At 34.7% G+C, this 26,774-nt stretch overlaps 1 protein-coding gene across 2 annotated transcripts in view; it reads right to left on the bottom strand.

Annotated features, from left to right (window-relative positions):
* The window catches only part of CBLB (Cbl proto-oncogene B, E3 ubiquitin protein ligase), a 178,436-nt gene that overhangs the window by 64,390 nt on the left and 87,272 nt on the right, over window positions 1–26,774 (bottom strand). For both annotated transcript variants that reach the window (XM_004675235.2, XM_012733931.1), the window contains exons 4-7: window positions 26,343–26,489; window positions 8,178–8,334; window positions 2,977–3,098; window positions 1,081–1,218 (exon numbers count right to left, since the gene is read on the bottom strand). In XM_004675235.2, the coding sequence (XP_004675292.1) occupies window positions 1,081–1,218; window positions 2,977–3,098; window positions 8,178–8,334; window positions 26,343–26,489 (564 nt within the window). The remainder of the gene's footprint in view (window positions 1–1,080; window positions 1,219–2,976; window positions 3,099–8,177; window positions 8,335–26,342; window positions 26,490–26,774) is intronic.

The following is a 26,774-nucleotide window of genomic DNA, read 5'->3' as shown; positions in this document are numbered from 1 at the left end:
TGTTTCTGTTTCTGTTCTAGATAGCTATTAAATAACAGCTAAGCATACTATAATAATGACTATTTTAGAGGGCAAAAAAACACTAAAACTCTTCTGTGAAGAAAAAAAAATTCAGTTTGCCTACAAATATGTTGATAAAAGTTAATTTTTTCCCAACAACTTAATTTAGAGAAACAGACAAGTCTAATATGTTAAGGGACATATCAGTGTGATGCTTTTTTAAGTTAGGAGCAGGCGCTGACTACATCTGGCTTTGTTTGTCTGGAGAGTTGACTACATCTGAACCCAATTCAAATTTGAGCATCGTGGGACTGAGATAAAGTTCAACAAACATTAAGTGAGGTACACGAAGCAAAATTGACAACTTTCCTTTTATGCCTGAATATGTCCCATTAAAAAAATTATATAAAATTTTGTTCAACACACTTCCAAAACATGGAGAAATGCTAGGTTGTATCCGCAAGTGAAAGAAAACCAAATAAATGACAGCTAGATTGCAGAGGAGAGTTTAAAGGGCCGTGTTTAATGATCATGATCCTTAGTAAAGCAGGATGCTGCTGATTAGTCTTGTTAAAAGGCACAGAAGGGATATCAAAACTTGACTGTTTATCAAAGTAATCACCCATATCATACAATATTAAAGTCAAATATAAGGACAGCTGACCTTGATGACAGCTGGGTTACAATAATACCCTGTATTTTTATTTATCTTAGGGGAAAAGAAAAATTCTAGTTAATATAACATTCATTATAACCTAACACAAAAACCAGGTTAAATTTTTAATGTGTTCTATTTTAATTTGATCTATCACTAATTCAAATTCAAATAGCTGAGCAGCTAAGATATGTAAGAGTTCAGAGATTTTAGGATATTGATGATACTTTTTTTTCTGACTTTTGAGAAACAGAAGGCATTATGACACAAATAAACCATATCAAAATTACAGAATTTGTAGAATTGCCACTCATAATCTCCACTTATAAGTTAAAAAGAGCACATTTCTTAAAAAGAAAAATTTTATCTTTAACATATCTCAAATTAAGAATGACTAGCACCCCATTTGCATTCCTCATACTTACAATCCTTCCCTGCTCCCATCAATCAGGGCTTGGAATAAGGGCTTATTATGTGGTATGGTCTGCAGGATATTGCCATCCCCTGTCACGTAGCCGATGGCCCACTGCCCCAGTCTAGTGCAGCTCAACCGGAAAATGTAGCTGTGAAGTACAGAATGAAAAGCTTAATCACATTCAAAATATAGGTTAACTTTGAAACAAATTTTGTTAGATTTTTTAAAATAAAAGATTTGGAATTACTGGTAGAAATTTCTAGCTTCTACTTTGACATCATTGCCCTTATTCACTTAATTGATTTGTAAGGGAAGCACTAATGATTTCATTTAAATACCTCTAGAATTTGAGAAAATTTTTAAGTTGCAATCTGCCAAGTAATTTATTGTCAACACCATCAGGAGGGGCTCTGTATGAAAAAGGTAGGACTTCTCCAAAAATATTTCAAAAGTAAATCACTTTTGGAAAGTAAAAATTTAATTTGTTTCCTTCAGACAGTAATGCTGCCAGTCTCTATTGTAGAATTCAATATGCTACTTTGTAATTTAAAAGTTATTTAATGGTAAATAATGTGGTTAAAAATAATAAAACAAAGCAAATAAGGGACAGAGTATCCTTATCAGATTTATAAAATTGGATAAAATAATTTCCCAAGTAACTTCTATGTTAAATTTGATTGATTCCAACCATATGAAATCTTCCAAATAATACCCTAAGAGAAAGAAGATGCTTTATATAAAAATCCAATCTAAATAAAAATTATGGAAAATTATACAATCTTTTGAATAAAACAAATGATTCATTCGAATAAAACAAATGTCAACATGCAATTTATCTCACCATATCTCATGATTACAGTAAGAATCTACCATCCATAACCTAAAGTTATGTCAACAGAAGCCAGATTGTTTTCTGTACATATTTATCTCATTTTATATGCCAACTAAACAGTTAAAAATTACAAAGATGGACATTTTCTTCATGACCAAGAAGACTGACTTGTACTTGAAAAAACGACCTCATTAAAGGGCAAATAACTATTTTGTCCTGCGAATCATTTTTTTAATTTGATACAAACAACCTTTAAAAATAATTCCTGTACCTGTATGAAAGATGAAATGGTACCTGTATGGAAATGAGTATACTTGTGGACAACAGAATGGCCTTTCCCAGTGAACCGTTTGTGTGTGCATGTCAGGTCTCCAATGCCATTACTGCTGTGCCCAGCACACCGCAAATGCCTCTGTCTGCCCAGTGCATTACTACATGGGGAGGGAGGAAACTGCACTGAACTAGTCAGAGTTTCTAGCCCCAGATTGTCACTAATAAGGTATGGTTTCTTGACTAATGCTAGAGGGGCTGACCAAATAGCCAACTTCTGTGAATCTCAGTTGCATCATCTAGAAAATATGAATTCATTCAAAAACTAAAACATGGAGAGCATGGAAAAAGGTCTCAAAGGTGTGAATTTGAATTGAAACAATGGACTTGTATATGTTACACAGTACATGTGTTCATCATAAAACCAAATCAAATGTCTTTAAAATACTCTATTTTGACAATAACACAATATTCAAATACACATGAATTTATGCACAAGCATAAGTGTCACAAAATAATCAATGGGCAAACATCCTACTCCAATTTGAAGATCAGAACTCAAAGAATTAACGAATTTCTAAATTCATCAAATTACATAGTACCCTATCCTCTTTCACTTTCCGAATACTGTGTCAGAACAAGAACAATGTATCAATTTAAAGGATTCAATTATGAAGTACCATTCTGGTCTATTCTCCTGTTTTCCTATCCCTGCTCCTTTGAGTATTATTAGTGTGGTTTAAGGTCTAAGACGACTTTTCACATTTAGATATAGCACATAAAATTACCACTAAAACATCTTACCTTCCAGGTTTGGTGCTGTATTTCTGTAGTCGTGCTTTAACTTCATCATATGTGAGAAAGGCCATGTAACCTGGGTGTGTTACAGCTAAGAAATTCCAATTCCGTAAAATAGAGCCCCAAGGCTAAAAGTGTAAATAAATTGAAAGATATTATCTAGAATATCAATTACATACCAACACATTATTTTATATTTTATTGAGAATTCTTTATTTTTTAAAGGTAATAATTTATGCAGTTGAGTTGATCCTTTATTATCTAACAGTACTATATCTAACATACAATGAGCTTATTCTCCTTTGGAGTACAGGATTAGAAAAGTTAATAATTTAGGAAGAAGAATACTGAGAGCAAGAAGAAAAAATATGTAATCTCTCCTTTACAAATTCTATTCCCAATACAGCACTTGTGATCATTTTGAAATATAAAACACATCACTTTCTGCTCAAAACCCCGTAAGTGTAAGTAAAAGCCAAAGTCCTTGTTTAGCCCACATGGTCTCTACTGGGATGGTCCCAAGAACTTTCTGTCCTCAGCTGTGACTCTCCCACTTTCACTCTCTTCTTCAGGCATGCTGGCGTCTTAGCTACTAGATTCAACGTAAGGGCTCTCTCACCTAGGAGTCTTCATATCTGCTGATTCCTCAGACTGAATTCTCCAAATAGCCATAATTCCACTCTTCAAAGTCACTTTCTCAGTGAGGCCTCTCATACAGCTATTTAAACCACTCATCACATTTAAAACCTCTCATCGCATTCCCTACCTCTTGTGTCTGTTTTGTTCCCTACTATAATGCTACACATCCCACTTTATAGAGTACCTAGTGACATCACGGAATGGCTCACTTTGGCAAAGATTATCCATTAACCATCTGCTACACAGGAACAAGGAGCTTGCTTGCCTGTGCCAAAGGAATACCAGCACATGGCAGTATTAATTCCCTAAAATAAAGCCCTAAACTTAGTAACAGACCCAGAAACTTACTAAGAGGTGGACTAACAGCTACTGCATGGCTCCTAGACTCCCTATCTTTCCAAAGTTACATATAACTGTATTCACAATTGGTTTACTCTAGCATGATTGTAAAAGTGAGTCGTGTAAAAATATACTTCACAAAAACACATGCACACGCACATAAGTGCATTCTCCTTTAATTTAATTAGTGATTCTCCCAGTTACCACGGCAAGAGTAAAAAGACAACTGGTGACAGACAACTTTGCTGGAGCATGTGAATGAATCATCCAGCCATATTTTTAAAGCTGAGGTTACATTTATTCCAAGGAACTGGCAAATCACTCTATCTGATGTGCCAGATTGTTAATTCAAATCTTTTACATACAGGAATTCTGTGCAGCCCAGTGCAAACTGTTGAAATAGTTCTCTGATATGTGGACTGGGACAGGACTTATGCTTTTGTTTGTTTTGAGACTTTTTCCTAATTATTTATGAGTTTCAAATTTACAAGGTGGAATTCTTCAAGGATTATATCCCTTGAGATTTGAAAATAAAGCAAAGAATGATTTAGAAATAGAGTTTTTTAACCTTTTCAGCCATAACAAGAAAAATCTTTAGGGGATTTCCTCATAAGACTAAAATATCTAATTAGGCAGAAAGGCGCTCTAGTAAACACTGTTCTGAGAGGTTTCTGCACTTGGAAAAAAACAAAACATGTTTTTAATTTTCTTCTTAAGCCCTGACTAAAAGCTGCATAAATAGTATGTGGAAGATCATCAGCATATGTTTTAGCAAATTGAGAGAAAAAGTGTTATAATAGGTATAGGTTTTATTTTGGGTCTTCTGTTTCTCCATCCACAAAGGACAAAGATGGAAATAATATCAAGTATTTGGGTCACTTCCATTAAAGCCCACATAAATTAATGGAAGACTTGTTTAACAAAATGCTGAACTTTACTGAGAGCCAATGCACAGACCAAAATACATTGGGGTGGGGGGAAGAAACTGGTGTTTTGAGCCAACTGCTGCAGAATGTAGCAACTATTTCTTAGTACACTATCCAGAAGGCCAGCTCCTAACTGCAAAAATATTTATGTAATAGAAAAAGCAGTGTGAGTACTATTTTTCTTGTGAATGCAACCAATAGTCAGAAACATGTGGTAGTTATGTGTCATTGTTTATACGCATTTGCCAACTAATGGATTAAAGGCACAAAACAATGCACTATGAAGAACACGAATTATTTTTTGCAGCTTTTTTTTGGACTTAAGGAAATTGCTCACCAAGCCAACATAAGATTATTTGGGAATTTTTAAATGATTATAGAAATTAATGAAGTGAATTATAGAAACAAATCCATCTCTTCTCCCAAAATTCTACCTCTTTCAAGAATGGTCATCTACTGACTTAGAAATTTATGTTGCAAGAGAGGTCCTGGTTTGCTTGCCCAGATACGCTTTAAAGGATGACAGTCCTTTTTTTGCTCCCTATTCCACTGATATTACATAGATTATATTCCACAGAACAACTCAACATTAATCTGCCACCCCTCAAACTGATTGCCCCATTTCTCAACAACACAATCTTCTGCAGCAGTGAAGAAAACAAGACAAGAAGGGGAACAGCAGTCTTGGAGAGAGGGTATGGGAAAGCAAAATCTCTCTTTCCATTTCAAGACTTTAACACCTTCCTATTATAGCACCTCTGAACTACTTGGGAAAAAGAGAAGGTTAAAGGCACAGGAAAGAAGAAAAAATAAGAAATAAGGATCCATTCAACAATACACAACTTCATCTCCTAGCCCCTGAATGCCTTCCTCATAGTTTCATGCTACTTCTTTGTCAGAACTAGACTTGGAGTGGACCTCACCCATTTTCAGATCTCACTTTGCTACGTGACCAATAATTAGAGCCAGAAGAACTTACTACCATTAACTACCAATATCACGATTGCAAGCAAATACATGTTCATGCACTTACAGTGTTTACAAAGTCACATTTTTCATACGGAGTATATGATTATAACAAAACCATTACTCAATGTTTAAAGCTGGATAAATATAAAAGATGAGTGAAAGCTCATATATCCACTTTTCTTTGTAACAAACTAAATTTACCATATTTTATGACAAAATATGAGATTATTCCAAGCATGAATATTAGAAACAAATGAAATGAAGAATCTCACCAGTACAAGGGGATAATGTTAATTCTTTTGCTACTACTATAATTGTGTTTCAAAAGAGACCATTCTTTTGGCTCAAATGTAAGAATATAAATATGTTATCTAAAATTTTTCAATTGAGCTCTTCTTTAAAAGATTCTTTCCTTCCACATCCCAGTGACCATAAACATCTTAACTCAGAGTGTTAAGATTTGTACTGTACTTTTATTTTTAGAAATGAAACAATGTACATGAAAACATGGTAAACAAATTGGGTAAGTACTTAACCAATTATAATTTGCCCTAATATCTTTAACATATCAAAACTTGAGATGTTCTAGTATTAACATCCATTCTGAAAAACTATGCTGCTCTTCACAAAATTACATGGTTCCTAGAATGAACAATTAAGCTTAATGTATGAAAATGATCATTGTTTTCTACCTTTATGATGGGAAGAAGCAAAATTCCTACTATTTAGACTATGTATCAGGATAAATTTATGAATTATTTGTAAAATTGTCGATATCTTTAAAGAAAGAAGAGGTCCCATTATAAAATGATCAGCATAAGCTAATTTTCTTCTGAAATGTATCTTAAAAACACAGAAGAGGCCCTCCCTGGTGGCGCAGCGGGTTAAAGCACAGCACTGAGAATCTGAAGCCACTTCCGCATGAGTTCGATTCCCGCCTGCCGTCTGCCCCGGAGGAGACCACATGGCGAGCCAGACCTCTCCTGACCCGCCCGCTGCTTCCCTCAGCAGTGTACTTCATCGATCTGCCTGTTCTGCTCCCCACTCTGTCTCTGGTGAAGCCTCTCACCGCCCCTGAGCCTCTGGCCTGTACCCCAGTTCTGTATGAATAAATAAATAAATCTTTAAAAAAAAAAAAAAAAACACAGAAGAAGGCCCTCCCTGGTGATGTAGCATATTAAAGCACAGGACTGAGAAGCTAAAGCCACTTTAGCATGAGTTCGATCCCCAACCTGGAGGTGATCCTCATGGCACTGCAGACCTCTCCTGACCTGCTAGCTGCTCCCTTCACCAGTGTACTTCAGTGACCTGCCTGTTCTGCTCCCCTCTTTGTCTCTGGTGAATCCTCTCACGACCCCTGCACCTCTGGCCTGTACCCCCAATTCTGTATGCATAAATAAATAAATCTAAAAAAAAATGAAGAAAACAGACAACTTAAATATACCAAAGAAATAAAGAAATAATCATGAAAATATTGTAAACTGAAAATAAGCAAGAACATACATACTTCCTGTAGTCTTTTATATAATTTCTGATTCTATATAGGTAGTATTAGGATATTAAAATTGTAATAAAGTGAATTCTGTAAGTATTGTTGAAAAGAGTAAATTTGCTTACTGTTAATGGGTTCTTTCAAAAATTAAAAATTGATCCCATGCAATGTTTTTCTTAAATAAATCAGTCACACTATCCTTTCAGGCCAGTGTTAAGCAGTCATAAATCAGAGAAGCAAAATTATTCTAACACTGGATAAATGAAAACCAGTATTACACTCTAACATTTGTCTAAAGCATGTTTTAGACAGAATAAATTTTTATTCTGCTAACCAAAAAGAAGTGTCAGAGTATAGCCTGGTTCATGATCAATTTACCTCACTGTCTGATAGGCCAGGGGGCAGAAAGTCTCACATAGTGGAACACTTTCATTTTGTGACTACTGGGACCGAATTCCAGAGGTATACAACTTAGTTGACAGAGCCAAATTCAAAAAACAAATTTCAAACTTCATGTTTATAGTAATTGCATCGAGAATAACTAAAAGAGCAGAGTAACATCCAGCTTTCATCAGATTATACCTGCATACAAACTCCAAACCTGAGTCATATGACTCATTCTAAAATTTAAAGCCAAGACCAAAAAAAAAAATTTATGCCAATGGCTTGCTTTTAAATTGCAGATTACCAGATGGAGACTATTTAACATGCATTGTGTCTTCACCCCCCCACCCCTCCCACACAGCACATGTATACATACAAGTTTATCCAAATACTACACAGACACATTAGTGAGGATGGGGAGGAAGGAAGGAGGTCTACTTAGCAAGTAGAAGGCTTACCTGAAACAGCCTGGTAAAGATATCAAATTCAAAAACTGAAATGTAATCATTACAAGTTAAATCAATTGTTGATTTTAGAGCCATTGCTTCCAGGCCGGAGCTGATTTGATGGACTTCATGAAGGCACTGTCTAAACACTTTCCATGGTACGATAGTTCTGTGTAAGAAAAAATTGGGTAATTGAAGAGAGTGTCATTTTAAGGTATAACTTCCACTGAAACAGTATAATTCAAACAGTGAAATAATTACATGTGTATCAAAGTACATAGTTAAGGATTTTACTAATTAGATTATTTTCCATATGCTAAATATGTGACAAAAATCTTAGTCAATTTTTCTTTTAAGTGTCCAGGCCTATCAAGGTATTTCTAATTACAATGGAAGAAGGTAATGTTCTTAAAAATGTTCTCTTGTCTAAGCTCTTCATTTAATATGCAAAATTGTTAAACTTTGAGCCCAGTTAAATTCTCCCTCTTTATTTTGTTAGAATTATTAAGGATGATGGGTTCATCTAATAGTTGGAATTTTTGTTCATTATACAGAAGAATAATATGAATCCTCCATTTTGAGAAAGCTCAGGTGAGAAATCATCAAGACACTTTGGTCACCACCTGGGCATTTTGCAGAGGTGAAAAAGCCTTTAAAATTTATGCAAAGGGAAATTTTAATATTTTTTTAAACAACCACATTGACAAAAACATGGAGGGAATTTATTTAACACTAATTCATTAATGTATTTTTATTATATATAATGCATCGAAATTTTTAGGTAATGCATTTATATAGTTCAAAAATTTCGAAAAGCATAGAATGGCATCCAGAGAAAACTGTCTTCCAACCCACCTCATCAAATTTTCAACATTTATCCACTTCTACCTCATCAAGAATAAAACTCGTACATTCTCAATTCTCCTCTTTTTGGAATGCCAAGGGAATGAGTGGAAGAAGTCATTCATAATTTTAAAATTTTAAGCTATGGTTTTCAGAATAGATTAACATAAAGCTATACATCCTGTCTAAAACTGCAAGTTTTTCAAACTTTGGATTTTCTTTACAAGTATGAGAAGTAAAAGGCTAAGGTGGAATAGACTAAATTTGGCTTGGCCCCATTCTATATAAGATCTCTCAAAGAAGCATCGAGATAAATGTACACCTTTCATACTTATTGCAATTGTCAAATTTGAGAATCAGCAACAAATGTTGCTGATTCAAAATGCAAGACATCCTGATTGAATCTGGCTGGGGAGGGACCCACGAATTTACAGAGCTAACATAACAGGCTTAAAGTACAATTCTATCTTTACAAGCAAGTTTAGGTTTGCATACCAGGTGGCAGTGATGCTGCCGGTCTGGAGATACCACTTTGAGAACTGGTCTACTGTATCTATTAATTGCTATGGTGAGGCACTGGGGAGAAACACAATGGTTTGGTACTACTAAAAGATACTATCTGAGTTCTATAAGGAAGCACTTTCAGTGTAGAAATAAGATGTATAATGCTGAAGAATACGAGGTGGGGGCGAGATACTCAAGGAAGTGCTACTTGATCGAGCACAAGGGCTGGAAGAATTCCAGAGGAATGGTTTGTGGCAAGATGAATAAATGAATAGACAGGTTTATAAAACAATGTTATATTTATGAGAAATTTTAGGTTTGATATACCATTAGAAGAAAAAAATGTGAGACTGAATAGATCAAAGGTTTTTCTCTATGTTTGAAAAAAACAGGAAACCACAGAGAACCAAAGAGAACCACATCAGAAGTCATTTAGAAGAAACATACGTCAGGCTCTGATTAAGGTTAACAGAGTGTCGCTGTTTAAAAAGAACAAGGATAACTTTCGATAGTATTAGAAAGCTATTAATTTATGGTGAACTATAAATTTGCAAGCTATGTTAAGTTTCATTACAGTTTCTGTGAAAGTAGTTAATAAGTGCATTTTTCTTTTCCAAATCAGTTTCAAATATTCAACACATAGAAGGGATATGACCTGTCATATCCAATGTTAAAAAAAAAAATTATACTGAGTTACTGACTTAAAAATGGTATGTTTTTCTCTGTATGAAAATGTAAAGAGAAACATGTCTTGTATAAAAAGTATAGAAAGTAAATAAATTGGCCAGATAAGATACCTTCATGCTATATTAACATAAAACAAGCAAAAAATTAGACTTGTTCAAATATTTAAGGTACATGTAGATAACGGTTCCTTTAAACACCTACAATTTTCCAGAGAAAATTATAAAAACTCACAAACTTTAAAATTGTTGTCTTTTAACAAACTCTGAAGAACACAAGGAGATAAAGGAACCCTCCTATACTGCTGCTGGGAATGTAAACTGGTCCAGCCACTATGGAAAGCTGTGTGGAGGTTACTCAGAACACTAAAGTAGAGCTTGCTTATGACCCAGCAATTCCACTCTGAGGAATATACCCAAGTGACAAAAATGCACTACTATAAAAAGAAACCTGCAATCCTATGTTTATTGAAGCACTATTCACAGTTGCCAAGATTTGGAAACAACCTAAATCCCCTAAAACAGATGAATGAATCAAAAAGCTACGGTATATTTATACAATGGAATGTTACTCAGCAATCAAATAGACAAACTCAAGCCATTTGTGACAACATGGAAGGAACTAGAAGGAATTATGCTAGCTGAAATTGGTCACAAGGAAAAAGATAACTACTGGGTGGTCTCACTCATGTAAATTATAGAGAAACCAAGCAGAAAGTTTAAGACAATGTCAAAGCTAGCAAGCTGACCAGACAACAAAGGCATACAACAAAGGTGGAGGGAGGGGACAAAACAGGGGAAGAAAGAATACAAGGGAATATAGTGATGGTTCATGTGTGATGAGGGGGTAGGAGAACTCTATGGATTACAGTAATGCAAGAAAAAAACTAACAATTTTTAAAATAAAAATAAAATACAATCATTAATTGTTGTGTTATATAGCACAGTAGGCAAACATTTTGCAAAAGGAAAACTCCATTTCCATGGTGCTTTTATGGATCAGAGTTCCTCACACAATTCACTTGTGGTAAACCTGACACAAACAAGCTTTCATGGAACCTTCATTAGGGGTAGTAATAGCAAATAAGAATATTATTTGGTTAACTTATATGTAAAAACTTTGTACAACAGATACCCTTTCTTTGATTAGCTGTGCCAAACATTCCAAGGTGGGAAGGAAGTCGGGGTTGGGGCGAATGGGGGGGGGGAGTTAAAATCGAAAATCAGACATATTTCTTTAATCATAGTAACAAGTTGTCTTACAACTGTCACATTAAGAATCTAAATGTTCCAAAAAGTATTTCAACTTGCTATTATATCTTTCCTGACATAAATAAGAGGTAGTAGGGGGTGGGTGAAGCACGGGAGGAGAAGACAGAATTACCATTTCTCACACCTTTAATTAAACTGTGGAACCAAGACAGAGTGGTGGTTTCTACAACCTCTTCTGGAGATGAGCAAGTGAAAAAAAAACAAAACAAAACAAAAAAAAACGTGTGCAATCTGTTTTACATATATGTAGGAACTTCAGTGTACTAGCAAAAAGACCTAGGAAAAGTCAAAGAGAACATAAAGACACTCAAGGTTTTAACCAATCCAGAAATATTTTAATACGTCATTTTTATCACTTACAATATCAATCACTTCAATTATAAGTTGAATTACCCTTAAAATCTGGGGGGGAAAAAAAGGCACAAAGTAATTGTCAATCCTCAAAGAGTGGAATACAGAACCAGTGGATAGCCAGGCACTTGTGATAACAATATGATTTCAAGATGTTTAGATTCCCATTATAGTAATGGTTTACTACTTGCCAGTCACCAAGTGCTTTATATCTATTAACTAGCTTTTTCACTGTAACACTATGAGGAAAGTAATATTTATGCTCATGGTAAAGACAGGCTAACTGGCTTAAAGAGGCCAAGTGGATTCTCCATGAAAGACCATACATGTGCCAGACATTGTAGGTAGCATAGAACAGAAATAAATTGAGTCACCATCTAATTTAAGTGGAAAGTCTTGAAAAATAAACCATGCTGTGCTATATGAGAAATCATGGAAAAGTGCCACAGAAAGTGTCCCTGGCATGTATTATAAACTAAGAGTAGTATTATTAAAATTGACAAATGTCCTTGTTGATCTAGTACTAAGGCTATCTAAAAAAAATGCATATGCCATGGGACCTCTATGGGCCAGAAATCATGAGAACAGGTATCTTGTTTACCTTTGCTTAAGACAAATAAGGGTGGAGGCAACTAAAATTAAACTGTGCCTCAGGAATGCAAGGGGAGTATTTCATGGAGGATGAATCTAGAAGTTTCAACCTTGCTACAACTGGCTTACTTACAGAAGTCTTTTGATAACTGAAAAAAAAGTGATGTCCATACAAAAGTCTGTTCATAAAACATCAGGAGACATAAGTAAGGTCACATTATAATTCTGCTTTAAGATAGTGCCCCATGGTCTGTCCACTGGGAAGACAAACACTCATAAAACCAACACTTTCTTTGTAAGACTAAAATCAGAGTGTCTTTTCAGAGAAAACAGGTTGAAACAGATTCAAGGAAACAAACCCATAAAAGATGTGAGCAGACCATCAATCAACCAGGTTTGTTTCCATCTTTGTGAAAATAGAAGACAATATGAGGTATTCTAATGTGAAAATCCTATCGTTTTTAAGACAAAAGTAAAAGGGATGGACAACAAAGTGTTAAAAAATTGATCCTAAAAAAAAAGACAAATCATTTTTATGAAGCCACAAGTTCATATAAAGCTATAGATTCTTTTTAACTTATAAAAATTCCATGTAATAAAGAAGTTCCAACAAAGGCATTTGGAAATGTGAATTTTTATTATTTCTGGTGTGAATGATCACTATTTATACAGCATTTCTAGAAGATAATTTGCTAGCAAGTTTCAAAGGCTATACATTTTGACCTAGAAAGCCTATTTTTAGGGATTTCCACCTAAGAAAAAAATGTCCAAAATAATACAGATTGCAAAGATTCATGTGCTAGTTACTTCAATACAGTGATGTTAATAGCAGAAAACTAAAAACATGTCTAATAATAGTAATAGGACATGCTACAGCCATAGATTAGAATAGTTTACAATGACTTTTGTGTGGAAAGTACCTATCATAGAAAGGTGCTCATGGGATATTAAATAAGAATAGCTTTTGAAAAATTGGCCCATATATATCCTCCATGACCTAATGCTAATGACTATTTGGAATGACTGGAGCGAGGTACAAATTTTAACTTATAAGTGGTTTGTGGTAGGATTAGGGCTCATTCTTTTTCATATTTCCATTCTGTTTCAACTTTTAAAGGAAAAAAAGGCAGTAAATGTTTTAAAATATGTAATTACAGAACACAAATTAGTGCTTGCCTACAATATGGTTTTATATGTAGAAAATACAAAATAATTTGCAAACAATGAGAATGTAGTATGATTTCTGAAATAAGGCCTATAAATTTAAAAAAATCAGTTGTATTTCTGTAAATTATATTTAATTTAAAAATTTTTAAAACTTGACCTTTTATAACAGCACATGAAAATATAACAAATAGCATTAAAGCTAAGAAAAGATGAACAAAACCACGATAGAAATACATAAACACAATTACAAAACATAAAACACCTGAGGGCTTAATATTATCATGGATTGGTAGACATAATGCTGTCAGTCTCCCCAACTGAGCCAACTGAGTGTCATTTTTTTTTAAAGATTTATTTATTTATGCATACAGAACTGGGGTACAGGCTTCACCAGAGACAGAGTGGGGAGTAGAACAGGCAGATTGATGAAGTACACTGCTGAGCGGAGCAGCGAGCGGGTCAAGAGAGGTCTACTGTACCATATAGGTCACCTCTGGGGTGGGGATCGAACTCATGTTGAAGTGGCTTTAGCTTCTTAGTGCTGTGCTTTAACCAGCTGTGCCACCAGGGAGGGCCCTCAGTGTCATATTTAATACAACCTCAGTATAAACTTTCAGGAGGCAATTTTATAGTAAAAATTGATAATTCTATACTTTTTAAAGAAAATGCCAAGAGCAAAGAATATCAAGCCAATCCTCATGAGAACACAGACACAATTTCTCTTTTCATTAATTAAGAGAATTTGGTATTGGCACAAAGGCAGACAAACAGCTAAATGAAACAAACCAGAAACGTTTGCAGCAAATGCAAACAAATGTAGACACTGGGTAGTTGTTTCAATTATATGTAAACAGTAGTGGTAATGAATAATGTTTTAAGTGTTTCAAGGGCAAACTGATAAATGGAAAAAAAATTAAAAGTAAAAGTAGATTCAGAGCAGCTGATGTCAATATTGCTCCATAGGAGGAAGAACCCCTAATCTACTTTAGATGAAACTTCACGAGTAAGAAAGATGAAACAAAATTTTCTAGAAGAAATTAAGAATATTTACATGATACTGGAGTAGGCAAAACTTAAACAGGACCTCAAAGGATTAGGAAAAGAAGAATTAAAAGCTGAGTCCATGGGAAAATACAAGGGAGTGAAAAAGAAAGGCATACATTGGAAGAAACATTAAATGTACAAATGATGTATATAATATAGAAATCCTGTTAAAATTAAATTACTACTCAAAACTTGGAGAGATGATTTTTATACATAAAAAAATTAAATCAAAATGCTCAATATACACAGAGGTGGTTCAATTTCATTAGTCAGGGGAACATGAATTAAAAACACAAACTTCAGTCTACCCCAGAAAAGGTTTAAAAAAGAAATATCATAAAGTGTTGGGGAGGATATGAAGCAACAGGAAACTTTCGGCAATGCTCTGCAATGATTAAACTTGTAAACCATAATGGCTAGCTCCTAAAAGCAACAAACGCTAAAATTACACATAAATTAGAAGTTGGCAATTTTATTCTTAAATCAACATCTAATAGAAATGAATGCATGCTTTTAAAAATAAAAACAGGTTCAGAGCAGGTGGTGTCAATACTGCTCCATAGGAGGAGGAACCCCAAAGTCCACAAAAAGAATGAATAGGTATACTATGGCCCAGCCATACAATAGTGTAAGGAGAATAACTAAAGGACTGTTACATGTAAGAACTGGAATGAATTTCCTAAATATAATTTAAAAAAATCTGGCTTCCTTTACACTTGCAGAGTAATAACTGTATGATTTCAACTATACATCATTCATGAGGCCTGAAAGCAAGCAGTGACTGCAAGACACTTGCTGAAGAGTTCTTAAACTGTAAGTCATTTATTATTACCCTCTTTAGGTGACATTAACGGCTATGGTCGCTTTATGAAAATTCATCATGCTACCTTCATGATATGCATGTTTATCTATGTACATTATACTTCACATTAATGTTTAAAAATTTTAAAATCTAAGATAAAAAAAGAAAAGTGTGGGTCCTGACAGAATGCTTGACATATAAAAAAATAATAATAAAAGAAAAGAAAATCAACTTATTTGTAATTTGGTCTTTAATCTTTGTTGCCATTATGGTAACTGTTTAAAATCAATCGTGGTTCTTACATAAAATGTCACATCTTAGCACTAATCAAATGAAAATGCTTTATAACCATTCCTGTTTTTACTTTCATCTGAATTTTTTTCTGAAAATTCATTTTATTAGCAAATGCGTTTAGACTCAATTGCTTTGAGGTGAGTACTAGCTTGATGAGAATTATTTACACTGGATACATTTTGATTTCTATTATGGATGAAACTTTACACAGTATTGTGATTTAAGTCTGTTGATATTTTATAGTTATTCAATAATCAAATCTTCTGTGCAATGACTTGTTAAAGGATATGGATATTATGGAAATTGATTATCATGTTATTGTTCTTGTTTTTATTCCCTTAAGGAAAAAAAAATTTTTCCAGCAACCCACAGAAAGGGCACATCAAAATCACTTTGGTCAAATAATCATCTCACAACTCATCATGGATAGAATGGTAGCCATGGTTACCAAAGTTATTAGATGTAAGCACTTTTCCTCATAAGTGAAAATTTCTGGATCTCATAAAGACACACTGAGTACTTGTCACAGATTTTGTTTTGTACAAAGGTTCACAACACTTTTCCTGTAACATAAACAGGCATCATTTCTCTGTATAAAGGATAAGTATATCTTTACATTGTGAAAAATCTAGAATCAAATATTTCTGAGTACAGAGAAGTAAGGAAAATTGCCTCCTTAGCATTACTACTAATTTACTCAATAACTTCATTGATGCTTAAGGTTTTTTAACATCTGGCCTCACAACCTAATATTTTAATATAATAACCAATAAATTTACTGAAGCCGTGAGTTAATATAAATAGATTTTCACTTGATTGACTGGTCTTGAAAATAAAGCTTAGTGGTAGAAAACAATGGGGAAAGAAACTGGACACAATAAAAATGTCAAAATACCATTTAATTTTTTTCAGTTAGTAGACACTGGCCATAAAGCAGAAGATTCTGATCTTTCAACAATGGACATACACTTTTTTTCTTTCCAGTGTAGTTGTTCTTTCTATATTCAGGAAAACTCGATGGGTTCATAATGCATAAGAGCCAATACTTCATAAATCATGACAAAATGTCTGATATGCTGAGGTCAGATTAAACAACATTAGGAATTTTTATACTTAAAATTCTGAAGTCTTACACAGAAGATTGTCAATAAGACTTTTAAATGATCTTCCCTTAAGAATTAAGGGCCTGTATCACAAGGAAAATACAAAATGCTATCCAGTGACTTAAAAAATGATGAACTCTTGCCATTTGCAACAACATGGATGGAGCTGGAAGGGGTATACTAAGAAAAAATATCCCATGGTTTCACTTATATGTGGAATAGAAAGAAATAAACAAATAAAACAAAATCAACCAACAGCAAATGAAAAACCTCTGTCTCATTAAGGTTACCAGAGGGGAAGAGGGAAGAAAGGAAGGAGGAAAACAAAGTGTGCAGGGGCCTGAGGACTATGGTGAAGGGCTATGGATGCCCTGGTGAGGGAGTGTGGTATGAAACATATGCGAAGGGCTGTGATCCTATGCCTCTGAGTCACCTAGAATGCTGTAAAGCAACTTAAAATTCTTTACAAATCTCTCTATATATTAAATAATGGAAGAACTCTGCTAAATATGTAAGTTGAACTGAGGCAAAAGAATAGAAAACTTCCATGACACTTCTAAACCTCACTGGATAAACTATATACATATTCCTATATATAATTAGTTTTCCTCCAAACTTCTTTTACTAGGAAATACTCCTGATGATTGCAGAACAAAGCTAAAACAAAGATGTAAGGAAAACAGTTGTTGTTTCCTACTGATAATCAACATTCAGAGAGTAATAGAACCATTAGCAATCTAGCAATAAATATAAATTTTGACCTGTTGATCCTAACAGATTTATTTAAACTTGCTACTGAATCACAAGAATCCCTCTACCAGCAGTGGTACCAAAGGCTAGATGAATATTAAGATCCAATCGTATTTGCATGCTAACTAGTTTGTCTACCACAAATCATGGATACTGGGAGAAGATGCAGGGTTTCTAGGTCAGCAGAAGGAGGATCAGTATTTTCTTGAAAGCACTTGCTTCTTGTACTCCATTGCAAATGGATACTGCAAAGAAGTTGCAGCTGCACTCACAGTGAGTTTTGTAATTGTGCCAAAACCTAGGTCTTAGGAACCCAAAATTTTGTAACTATTGATAAGCACACCTGTCCTTCAATCTGGAAAGATCACCTCTGTCTTACCAAACTGTAAACCCCAGTATACCTGCTTTTGCTTCAAAAGGAGAAACTCTTTACTTACTGATGAGAAACAACTAGCAAAGAACAAATGTTCAGAGAGATTAAAGAGGACCTTTTTGAATCCAGACTTATGTCAAATGCTTTATAAGACAATTTATCTCTGAATATTTTCATATGGAATGGCTTTATATAGATGCAATTTTATTTTAAATTAGTTTAAAAAAAAAACTCACATTGGAAATGAATCATTAAACATGCTCATAAGTGTTGGGCTTTACATTTACCTGTATGGAAACTGAAAATGAACAGAATTAGGAATTCTGAGAAACAGAATATCTGAGTGGCTTAAAAATTCTGTTTTAATGAATTTTAATTAAAAACCTATCAGCTGGCCCTCCCTGGTGGCGCAGCGAGTTAAAGCACTGCACTGAGAAGCTAAAGCCACTTCCGCATGAGTTCGATTCCCCCCTGCCCCGGAGGTGACCACATGGTGTGGCAGACCTCTCCTGACCCACCCGCTGCTCCCCTCAGCAGTGTGCTTCGTCGATCTGCCTGTTCTGCTCCCCACTCTGTCTCTGTGAATCCTCTCACCCTCTGCATCTCTGGCCTGTACCCCAGTTCTGTACAAATAAATAAATAAATATTTAAAAAAAAAAAAACAACCTATCAGCTAACTAGATCTAAGAAATGGAGAGACATGAAGGAGAGTACATGTTTTTAAGAGGGTCCCATGCAGAACAGCTTTTAAAATGACATCTGATAATAGTTTATGATAATTTCAGAAATTGACTTACACTCAATTCTTCAGGAAATACTAATGATATAAGTGAATGGATCAATGATAAATATATCCTCCTTATTTTGCAAAGCAGAACAAAAAAGAAAAAATGTTAATGACTTCTCAAGATGGGGAAGTAAAATAAATAGTCAAAAATTGGGCATGAATGGGCTGGACTTCAGGGAATAATAATTTTATATAATTTTAGCCTTAGGATATTAGAAATTACAAAATAAGGGGAGATTTTCTTTAGACTCTAGGTCCCAATGTGGCTGGCTGTGACACATCGACAGTCTCAGTAGAGAGTCAGACACATTAACTTACTGCATTGCAAAATTCAACACACCTATTCAGTGCACATTCAATAGCCAACACACCTACTCAGAACACACTTGAAAAGCAACACATATATCAGTATAACGTGTGGTTTGGTAATAAAGCTGACTTCAGAATTCAAAGAGGGGAAAATTAGGTTGTAAATTCCTCATGATTGTATCACTCTCCGCCTTTAAAATACTACCCTCCTTTAGCATCTATGCTACCACATCGCCAAGTCTTTTCTCCCACTTTCCAGACGTCCCCATTTCCTTAAATGTCCTCTGTGTATATGCCATCTGAATTTAAGGATTCATCCTCCTCATACCTTCTTCATGATTAGCACCAACTGCTATATAGCGGTTTTCTAAAGCTTTCAGTGATTATAAATGCAGTTATCTGGGGAGCAGGCAGATAACACAAGTGAATAACAAGGCCCAAGGAAATATTAGCGTGAAATGTGGTAAAACACTTTTGAGAAAGGCAGCCGGCAAGCAGGTCAAGCCAAGTCTTGCTTTATCAGAATTCAGATCTAGAGTTGCGTATCTTCCATTTCCCCCCATAGAAAGAATTCAATATAACGTATTTGGGTAAAATCAGCATCATTTAAAAGTTACCAACTCATTTTTAAAAACTATAAATACAGCATTAGGTGAAAGAAAATGCTCTGCATGTTGTCAACCTGAAAATTTTATTAAATGTACTGGAGATTTTAAAATGTCTTTCAATATTCTTTAGACTTTCCACAGCTCACGGATGTTTAGAAGATTTAGTAGTTACATGAATTGTCTATGCATAACACTGAATATATGCCAAGCCAAACTTAGTTTCAAATCTCTTTTTTTTTCAAATAAATGGCATCCAGTTGGTGAATTGAGAAATTGAGACATCACATTTAACTCTTTCACATCATGTGTCTTAATAATCAAGTATGATTGTTAATTTTATCTTCCTATTCTCAAGTTAATATACATTTTTTAAAAATGTAAGTACATTGTTATTACTGTAGTCACTTTTCTACAATAGCCATCTACTTAAATCTTTATCAGTTTCTGAAGTGTAACTGGGGGAAGGGTACAATCACAGACCCCAGAGGTATACAACATGGTCTTTTTAATGATAAAAAGTTCTCAAATTCTACTTGCATTTTTCTATAATTTCTTAAATTTTATATGAACATATTTATATGTTCTGCATTAGTACTATAATAGTACCATCTCTGTGAGAATACACATGTATTTTATGTGTATGTACATAGCCAGACAGAATATGCTCAAAAACACTTAGCAATAATTTAATGATAGGTACATAACTGAGTGGGTTTGAAAACCACTGCTCAACTTCACTGTCCATACTGCAGCAACAGTGACCCACCTAAAATACAAATGTGAGCACTTTCCAACTTAAAACCTATCTACTTGTCTCCATGTTTCCAATGTTCTCTGGAATCTGAACAGAGTTTTCAAGGTACAACTCTGCATGAAGACAGAGTCCAAGGATCAGGAATTGGCAGAGCTCTCAAAGTATAGTCCATGTGCAAGAATAACAATTTGGTTCTCAGTAGGGAGCCGAATCCATCACCCTTTCTTAGATTCCATATTAACTTTAAGAAAATGTTCTGGATATGATATGGCACGGCATAAAATTTACTGGCAGAAAGCACCCTCTGAAGGTAGCATTAATCACTGTAAGTTAATGAGATCATTACTAGGGATTAGAGAGCTGTTTGTAAACTTACATAAATTGCATCCATACTCTAATCATAACCTTGGTTTGAATGAAAGCAGGTTTCAAGAATAAGAACCAGACCCTAAGTTGTGTTGATTTCTTGGAGATAGAAGGCTTGAGAGATAGAGGGCTTGAGAGAAAAAAACCTTGAAGTTACCCTGTACCTTTCTTTGGAACTACAGTGACAAATGACAGTTCAAACCCCCTAATAGTGTAATCCACTGAATGAGCTACTAAGCTCCTAAGTAACCTATGTACAACACACACAAAACACCAGCTACTCCACAGGGCCATGTCTCTCCTCTGACTATTCTAGTAAACAGGTTACCACTGGATTACTCCTTGGACATTTTCCTGATGGATCTGAATCTTTATGTACTGGCTTCCCTAAGTAATGCCTACTGCTTAACAGTCAAAAATTATAATTTGCCTTTTTCTTTGCTTCTATGTCTAGGAACTTTTTGAATTAGCTAAAAATAAAATAAAGCAAAAAACAGTCTTATGATTATTTTCCTGAAAGATATAAAAATATTTCTATTTTTTTTAAAAGACAGTTCTAGGAGCCTACTAAGTGTTAAGCAGTGATTGCTTGAGGTCTATTTCAGTTCTTTTTCTCTAGAACTCCTGCTGCAGTTCCCTTGTAAAGTTCTTCATTTCTACTGTCTACCCCTTTCTTTAGTTAAATATGAATAAGTTACATTTTATTTGACTAAAAGCAAAGCTGATCTAGTTATTAAGTAAGCATATCTAGTTCACTGGAATGATAATTAACCCATTGTCCCTTGTTTCTTACTAAAAGTGAAAGGAGAATACAGGAAACCAAAGAGGCTCCATACCACTTCCCCAGGAAATCAAAGGTAGAAGCAATGAACTGAGCTATAAATGGATCTTTTATTCCCCATGGTAAGCAGGACAGTTTTGGCATTCTCCCCTACTTTTACACAGATTTACATACTTTGGAAAACTTTAAATTTTTGTTTTGTTTTTAGGTTTCTATGGACTGTAGTACCCACATCATACAAAGTAGAAAATTAAGTATTTGTGATTTAATAATAAATATACTCACAGGTCTACTATCAAGGTTAAGGATTTAAATTGGTTAAACACGCTACAAGAGTCTTGCTGTTGTGTGCACATCAGACACAGTTGATTTTAATTATTAACCTTTGCAACAACCTCAGGTTGTATTTATCGTCATTACACATATTTCACCGATGAATAAACTAAATAACTTGCCTTAAGTGACAAAGCTACTAAGTGTCTTAGTCAGAACCTGAACACAAATGTCCCACCCACATGTCTACCCCAAGCACGTCGCCTCCCTATTAAACACACAAGCTCTGTCCCCACCTCACACATGCACAGGGGCCACAAGTAGATCTCATTTTCAGCTTATCTGAACTGAGTCAGCAACAGTCTGAAGTCTAAATATAAAACACTGTTGAACTACTACAGGATATAAAAACACTACTATGCATTACAAATAGGTAAATTCTGATGGCATGGAGCACACAGTCTAATGGAAAGTCAGGTAGCTAGACAACATAATCTTTGAAAACAAAATTCTCTCAACTCTTGCTGAAACTATTTAAGACGATGATGATGATGATGACAATGATGTAGGGAAATGAGCATTAGGGGATTAACAGGAACTTTTGTACTAGAAATAATAAAAATCATTAAGTGGAAATTTTGATTGAACAGAGACACAGAAAAATGAAAGAGTTAAGGAGCTTCTTAGTAAATCAGTAAAGATCCACATAGTAAATTTGCAGTCAATAACTTAAGTGTATCTAAGAGAACAGGAAAAGAAGCATGGAATAACTACAAGTAGACATATGGGGTGGTGGTTATTAGTCAGAGAACCCAGAAAACCTAACTTCTTAGATTTGAAGAGTGTCACAATTCTGGGATGGCAGAAGAGTGAGGGTAAGAAAGTGCAGGAGTGAACCTGCAGGAATTGATGACAATAAAACAATCTAGAGATAATAAAATCATTTAAAAATTTTAAGCAGAGGACATCATGCACCTATCCAATTATTCAGAGAGTTGGTTACCATGTATTAGTGTTGACACATTCCAGGAAATGTGTGCCTGGTTCTGAAAAACAAAAATTAGTTTGCCATGATTCCTAACTTCAAGGAACCTGTCCAGTCTAGCAGAAAATGCACTGCAAACATGCTAGCTGTTTAAGGCAGTCTAGTGGGACAGATGTGAGCACAAGTTCCTGGAAGCACAGAGTAGGGACACCCACTTCGGATGAGGGTAGTCAAGGGAAGCTCCTGAAGTAGAACACTAGGTAGGACATGGGAGACCACAATAAAGGTACGAGATAGGGAGAGGAGGACTCGGAGGCATTAAAAAAAAGCATGTCAGGGCTTAAGTAGGGTGCTGAATGGCTTATTCTTTGAGGAAGAGCTGAATACAAGATGAAACTTGCAAAGCAGTTCCTAAAGTTTGTTGTGTTAATAAAATTTTTAGATTTCATCCCACAATCAATAACTAGTAATTGAAGCACTTCAGGCAAAACACTGAGTCATTAGTTCTGCTTTTTAGAGAGTACACCAGTAGCTACTGAAGACAAGTGGACCAATCAGAGGCTGTTGGGGTAACCCAGGGAACAATTCAAACATAAATTTGAAATTAAAGACTAGAAACCTGATATAAAGTCAGGATGGGACAGAGAAGATGCATAAAAAGATTCAGGGAGTTTGATTCCATTATTCTTCTGAATTATAATTTGGCTGGACATTCATGTCTAAAGCATCTCGATGTCAAGAATGCTCAGCACTAGTCATGGGCACTGCTATGCGATATGCTTAGAAAACAACTGTAACCCAGATCCAATCATATTAATGGATATTTTTTTAACAGCTAGAGATACCTTACTTGAGCCTCTGGCTTACTATTTCTGGATTATAAACTACTAATCCAGTGTGTGAAAATTCTTTGCTGAAATTTACTTTTGTGTATGTATGTGTGTATATATATGCACACACATATATGTATATATATACACATACATATATACACACACACACATACTCAAGTTTACTTCCTTTTTCCTACATATTTCTAACAGTCTGGTCAACAGTCTAAAGGCAAAAACAGAACTCAAGTATTAAGATCATCAAGGGATCTGCCTAGAAATCTAACCAGTATACTGTGGCACAGGGGGGCTTACTGGTCCCAGTGGGAGTCTGGCACTGGTCTTGAACAGCAACATGGCCACTGCCACAACTTAAAGTAGGTTGAGAAGTACAGCAATGAAACATAGCATATGAAACAACTAAATACTTTTGTCTGCTGCCTGTTTTTTATGATGCCTGACGCCTCAAATTGCCTTTAGGAGTGTTACAAAGTCCTGTGTACAATAACTGCCCCTGCCCCAGCCCCGCCCCAGTTTTAACTCAATATTGTTCTTGTGATTGGTATCTCTTGGAGTAAATAGTAATAATGCTCAAAGTAAAAGTCTCTTCATGAAAACCATAATCTGTTTGACTGCTTTTTTGAACTAACCTCTCAATAGTTTTATTTTTGGAAATAACACCATTTTCAAGTTCAAAGGCAGGGGTTAGGTCAAATGAAAGCATTTTCACCATTAATTAAGCATTAACATGAAGCAAAAGAGGTGACAGGGTGCTTCCATGTGACAAATAAATTATGAAAATAAAAATTAGTATTAAAAGCACAAGAAATATAAATGTATTAAAGACTATCATTCATTTTTTTTTCATTCATTCAATAAAATATTGTGGAACTGTAGGGTGAAACCCCACTGGAAATATAAAGCTGGTGTTTCCAGTGATCTAATAAAAGAATCATTAATTTGATGACTATTGAAATATGTCTGAGTTCCAAAGGGAGCTTTATATTTGGTCCTCATCCTTAAAATAAAAATGTTAAAGATGAATTAATCAGCTTCTCAAATAAGCAAAGGTAGGAGACAAAGATACAGGAGTTGGGAAACTGAGCACTTAATTAAAATTATATTTAGTAATGATTTTCACTCAGTAGCAGCTGAACAGAAATTTTAGCCGCTTATTGTCTAGGGTTATAAATAAAGGGAAATAAAGATGTTTCAAATGCATAATATTTTGTGTCTTAAGGTGCCAGAAAAACAAACTGCTCTCTAGAAAAAAAGTATGAACAATCTTTCCATTTTTACTGATCTACTGACAACCAGTTTATTTTTAGTTTTCAAAAAAGAAATACCACAGTTTGTCTTAAGAGATTTTTTAAAATTTTTAAGATAAAGGTTACAGATTGCTTGCATTAGTGTTAATATATGAACTATAAATGTCAAGAAATCTTCTCAATTCTTACTTCCAGTAGTTGGCAATCACTTTCTGTTTTTTACCATTCACAAGTATTTAATTAGATACTTTTGGCTGTTATTCTAATTCAAGTAAGTATGAAACTTTTTAGCTCCTCATTTGTAAACAGACATATGAACATTCTATTATTCCTATAAGAATGTTAGTGCTAAAGGAAATACAGTATTCCCTCCTTAAATGCCTAGAGATAATTCAGAATGCATTTTATTTGAGAAGTAGAGAAAAGGCTTCAATATTCTAAAACCAAAAAATATTATGTCTCTAAAGTTGAATTGCTTTGTATATAAATTCTAATCATGGCAGTAGCTATAGGCACAAACATTACTCTGGGTAAGGGAAAAAAGGGGGGAACCCAATGTTATATTTAATTCACATCATTTGAGGACCAAGACCATTAAAAGTGTTTATAAACATTTCGTATGTCTTATTTCATCAGTTAATGTATGAATACAGACTTTGAAGTAATGAATGAAAACAATAATCAACGTCTAGGCCATCACTATTCCTCCATAATACCCAGCCAGGTTTCTGCCTGGATCCAAGAAAATTTTAAGGGTGCTCTCTCACCAAAGGGGAACCTCTGCTTCCTGCTGCTTAGTTCTCGATCATGTTACTGAGGCATTCCCAAAAGATTTTTGCAAGTTATAGTCACGCTGACTTTAGACATTCAGTTCCTATTATTTACCAGGATTGCCAGTTTGTGTCCAGGATTCATCTTTAGTTAGCTACTTTTTTTGTGGTGTAATCCTACTTTGTGACCACATCAACTGCATTTCTACATCTTGTCTATACATGTGTACTGTTTTTGCATAAAACAAAGAAAACCTGAATTGGGTGGGGTGTTAAGATCTTCTCTCAATTTCAGATCTTAACCAAGCTTATAATACCATTTATAAAGTATCTACCCCTTTTTGTCTTTTTATCTTGTCTTGTGGGTGTACCAAGTTATCAAAGTTCTGAGCTTTCTTGTATAGAGATGTGTTGTCCTTATGCAACTCTGCTTCTTAGAGCAAAGTATTTAATGAATACTAATTTAATAAATGTCATATAACTGATTTTACTCTGTAGTAACACAAAGCTAGTTATTCAGGTATACTTTTGGTTAAACAAAAGAAAATCAAAACAAGCAAGTGAATTCTCAAAACACTACATCATGATTTTACTCTCTACCATCTGAAACTACAAATGGATCTAGGTCTTTCAAAGATGGGTCCAAACTATAAAATAATTTTTACTTACTTGTCTCCAAAAAATTTTCTCCAGAATTCAGCAGCATCTGCTTTTGTGATTCGAAAGTTATCTCCCTGGAACTGACCGTTTGGAAAGATTGCTTTGATTTCTGCCAGCATGTGACTGAAGATAAGAGACAGTTTTGTGAGATTTCGTCTGTAGATACAAGGAGGGGGAGGAGAAAAGAAAAAATAAGTATGGTTGATCATGACCAACTTAAAAACATACTCTGAAAAACAATGTTTATAAAGTCTAGATTTAAATTCCTTTCACTCTATTATTCATTCACATATTCATTTAATGCACAATTCATGAGTTTAATGAGAGGACACAAAACATCATGTACTTGGGCCCTCCCTGGTGGTGCAGCGGGTTAAAGCACAGCACTGAGAAGCTAAAGCCACTTCCGCATGAGTTTGATTCCCGCTTGCCCCGGAGGTG

This window comes from Condylura cristata, unplaced genomic scaffold (genome assembly GCF_000260355.1).
Source record: "Condylura cristata isolate star-nosed mole 26May11 unplaced genomic scaffold, ConCri1.0 scaffold00003, whole genome shotgun sequence".
NCBI classification, from domain to species: domain Eukaryota; kingdom Metazoa; phylum Chordata; class Mammalia; order Eulipotyphla; family Talpidae; genus Condylura; species Condylura cristata.
Note: the sequence above shows the minus strand (reverse complement) of the source record. Positions and strands in the feature narration are given on the sequence as shown.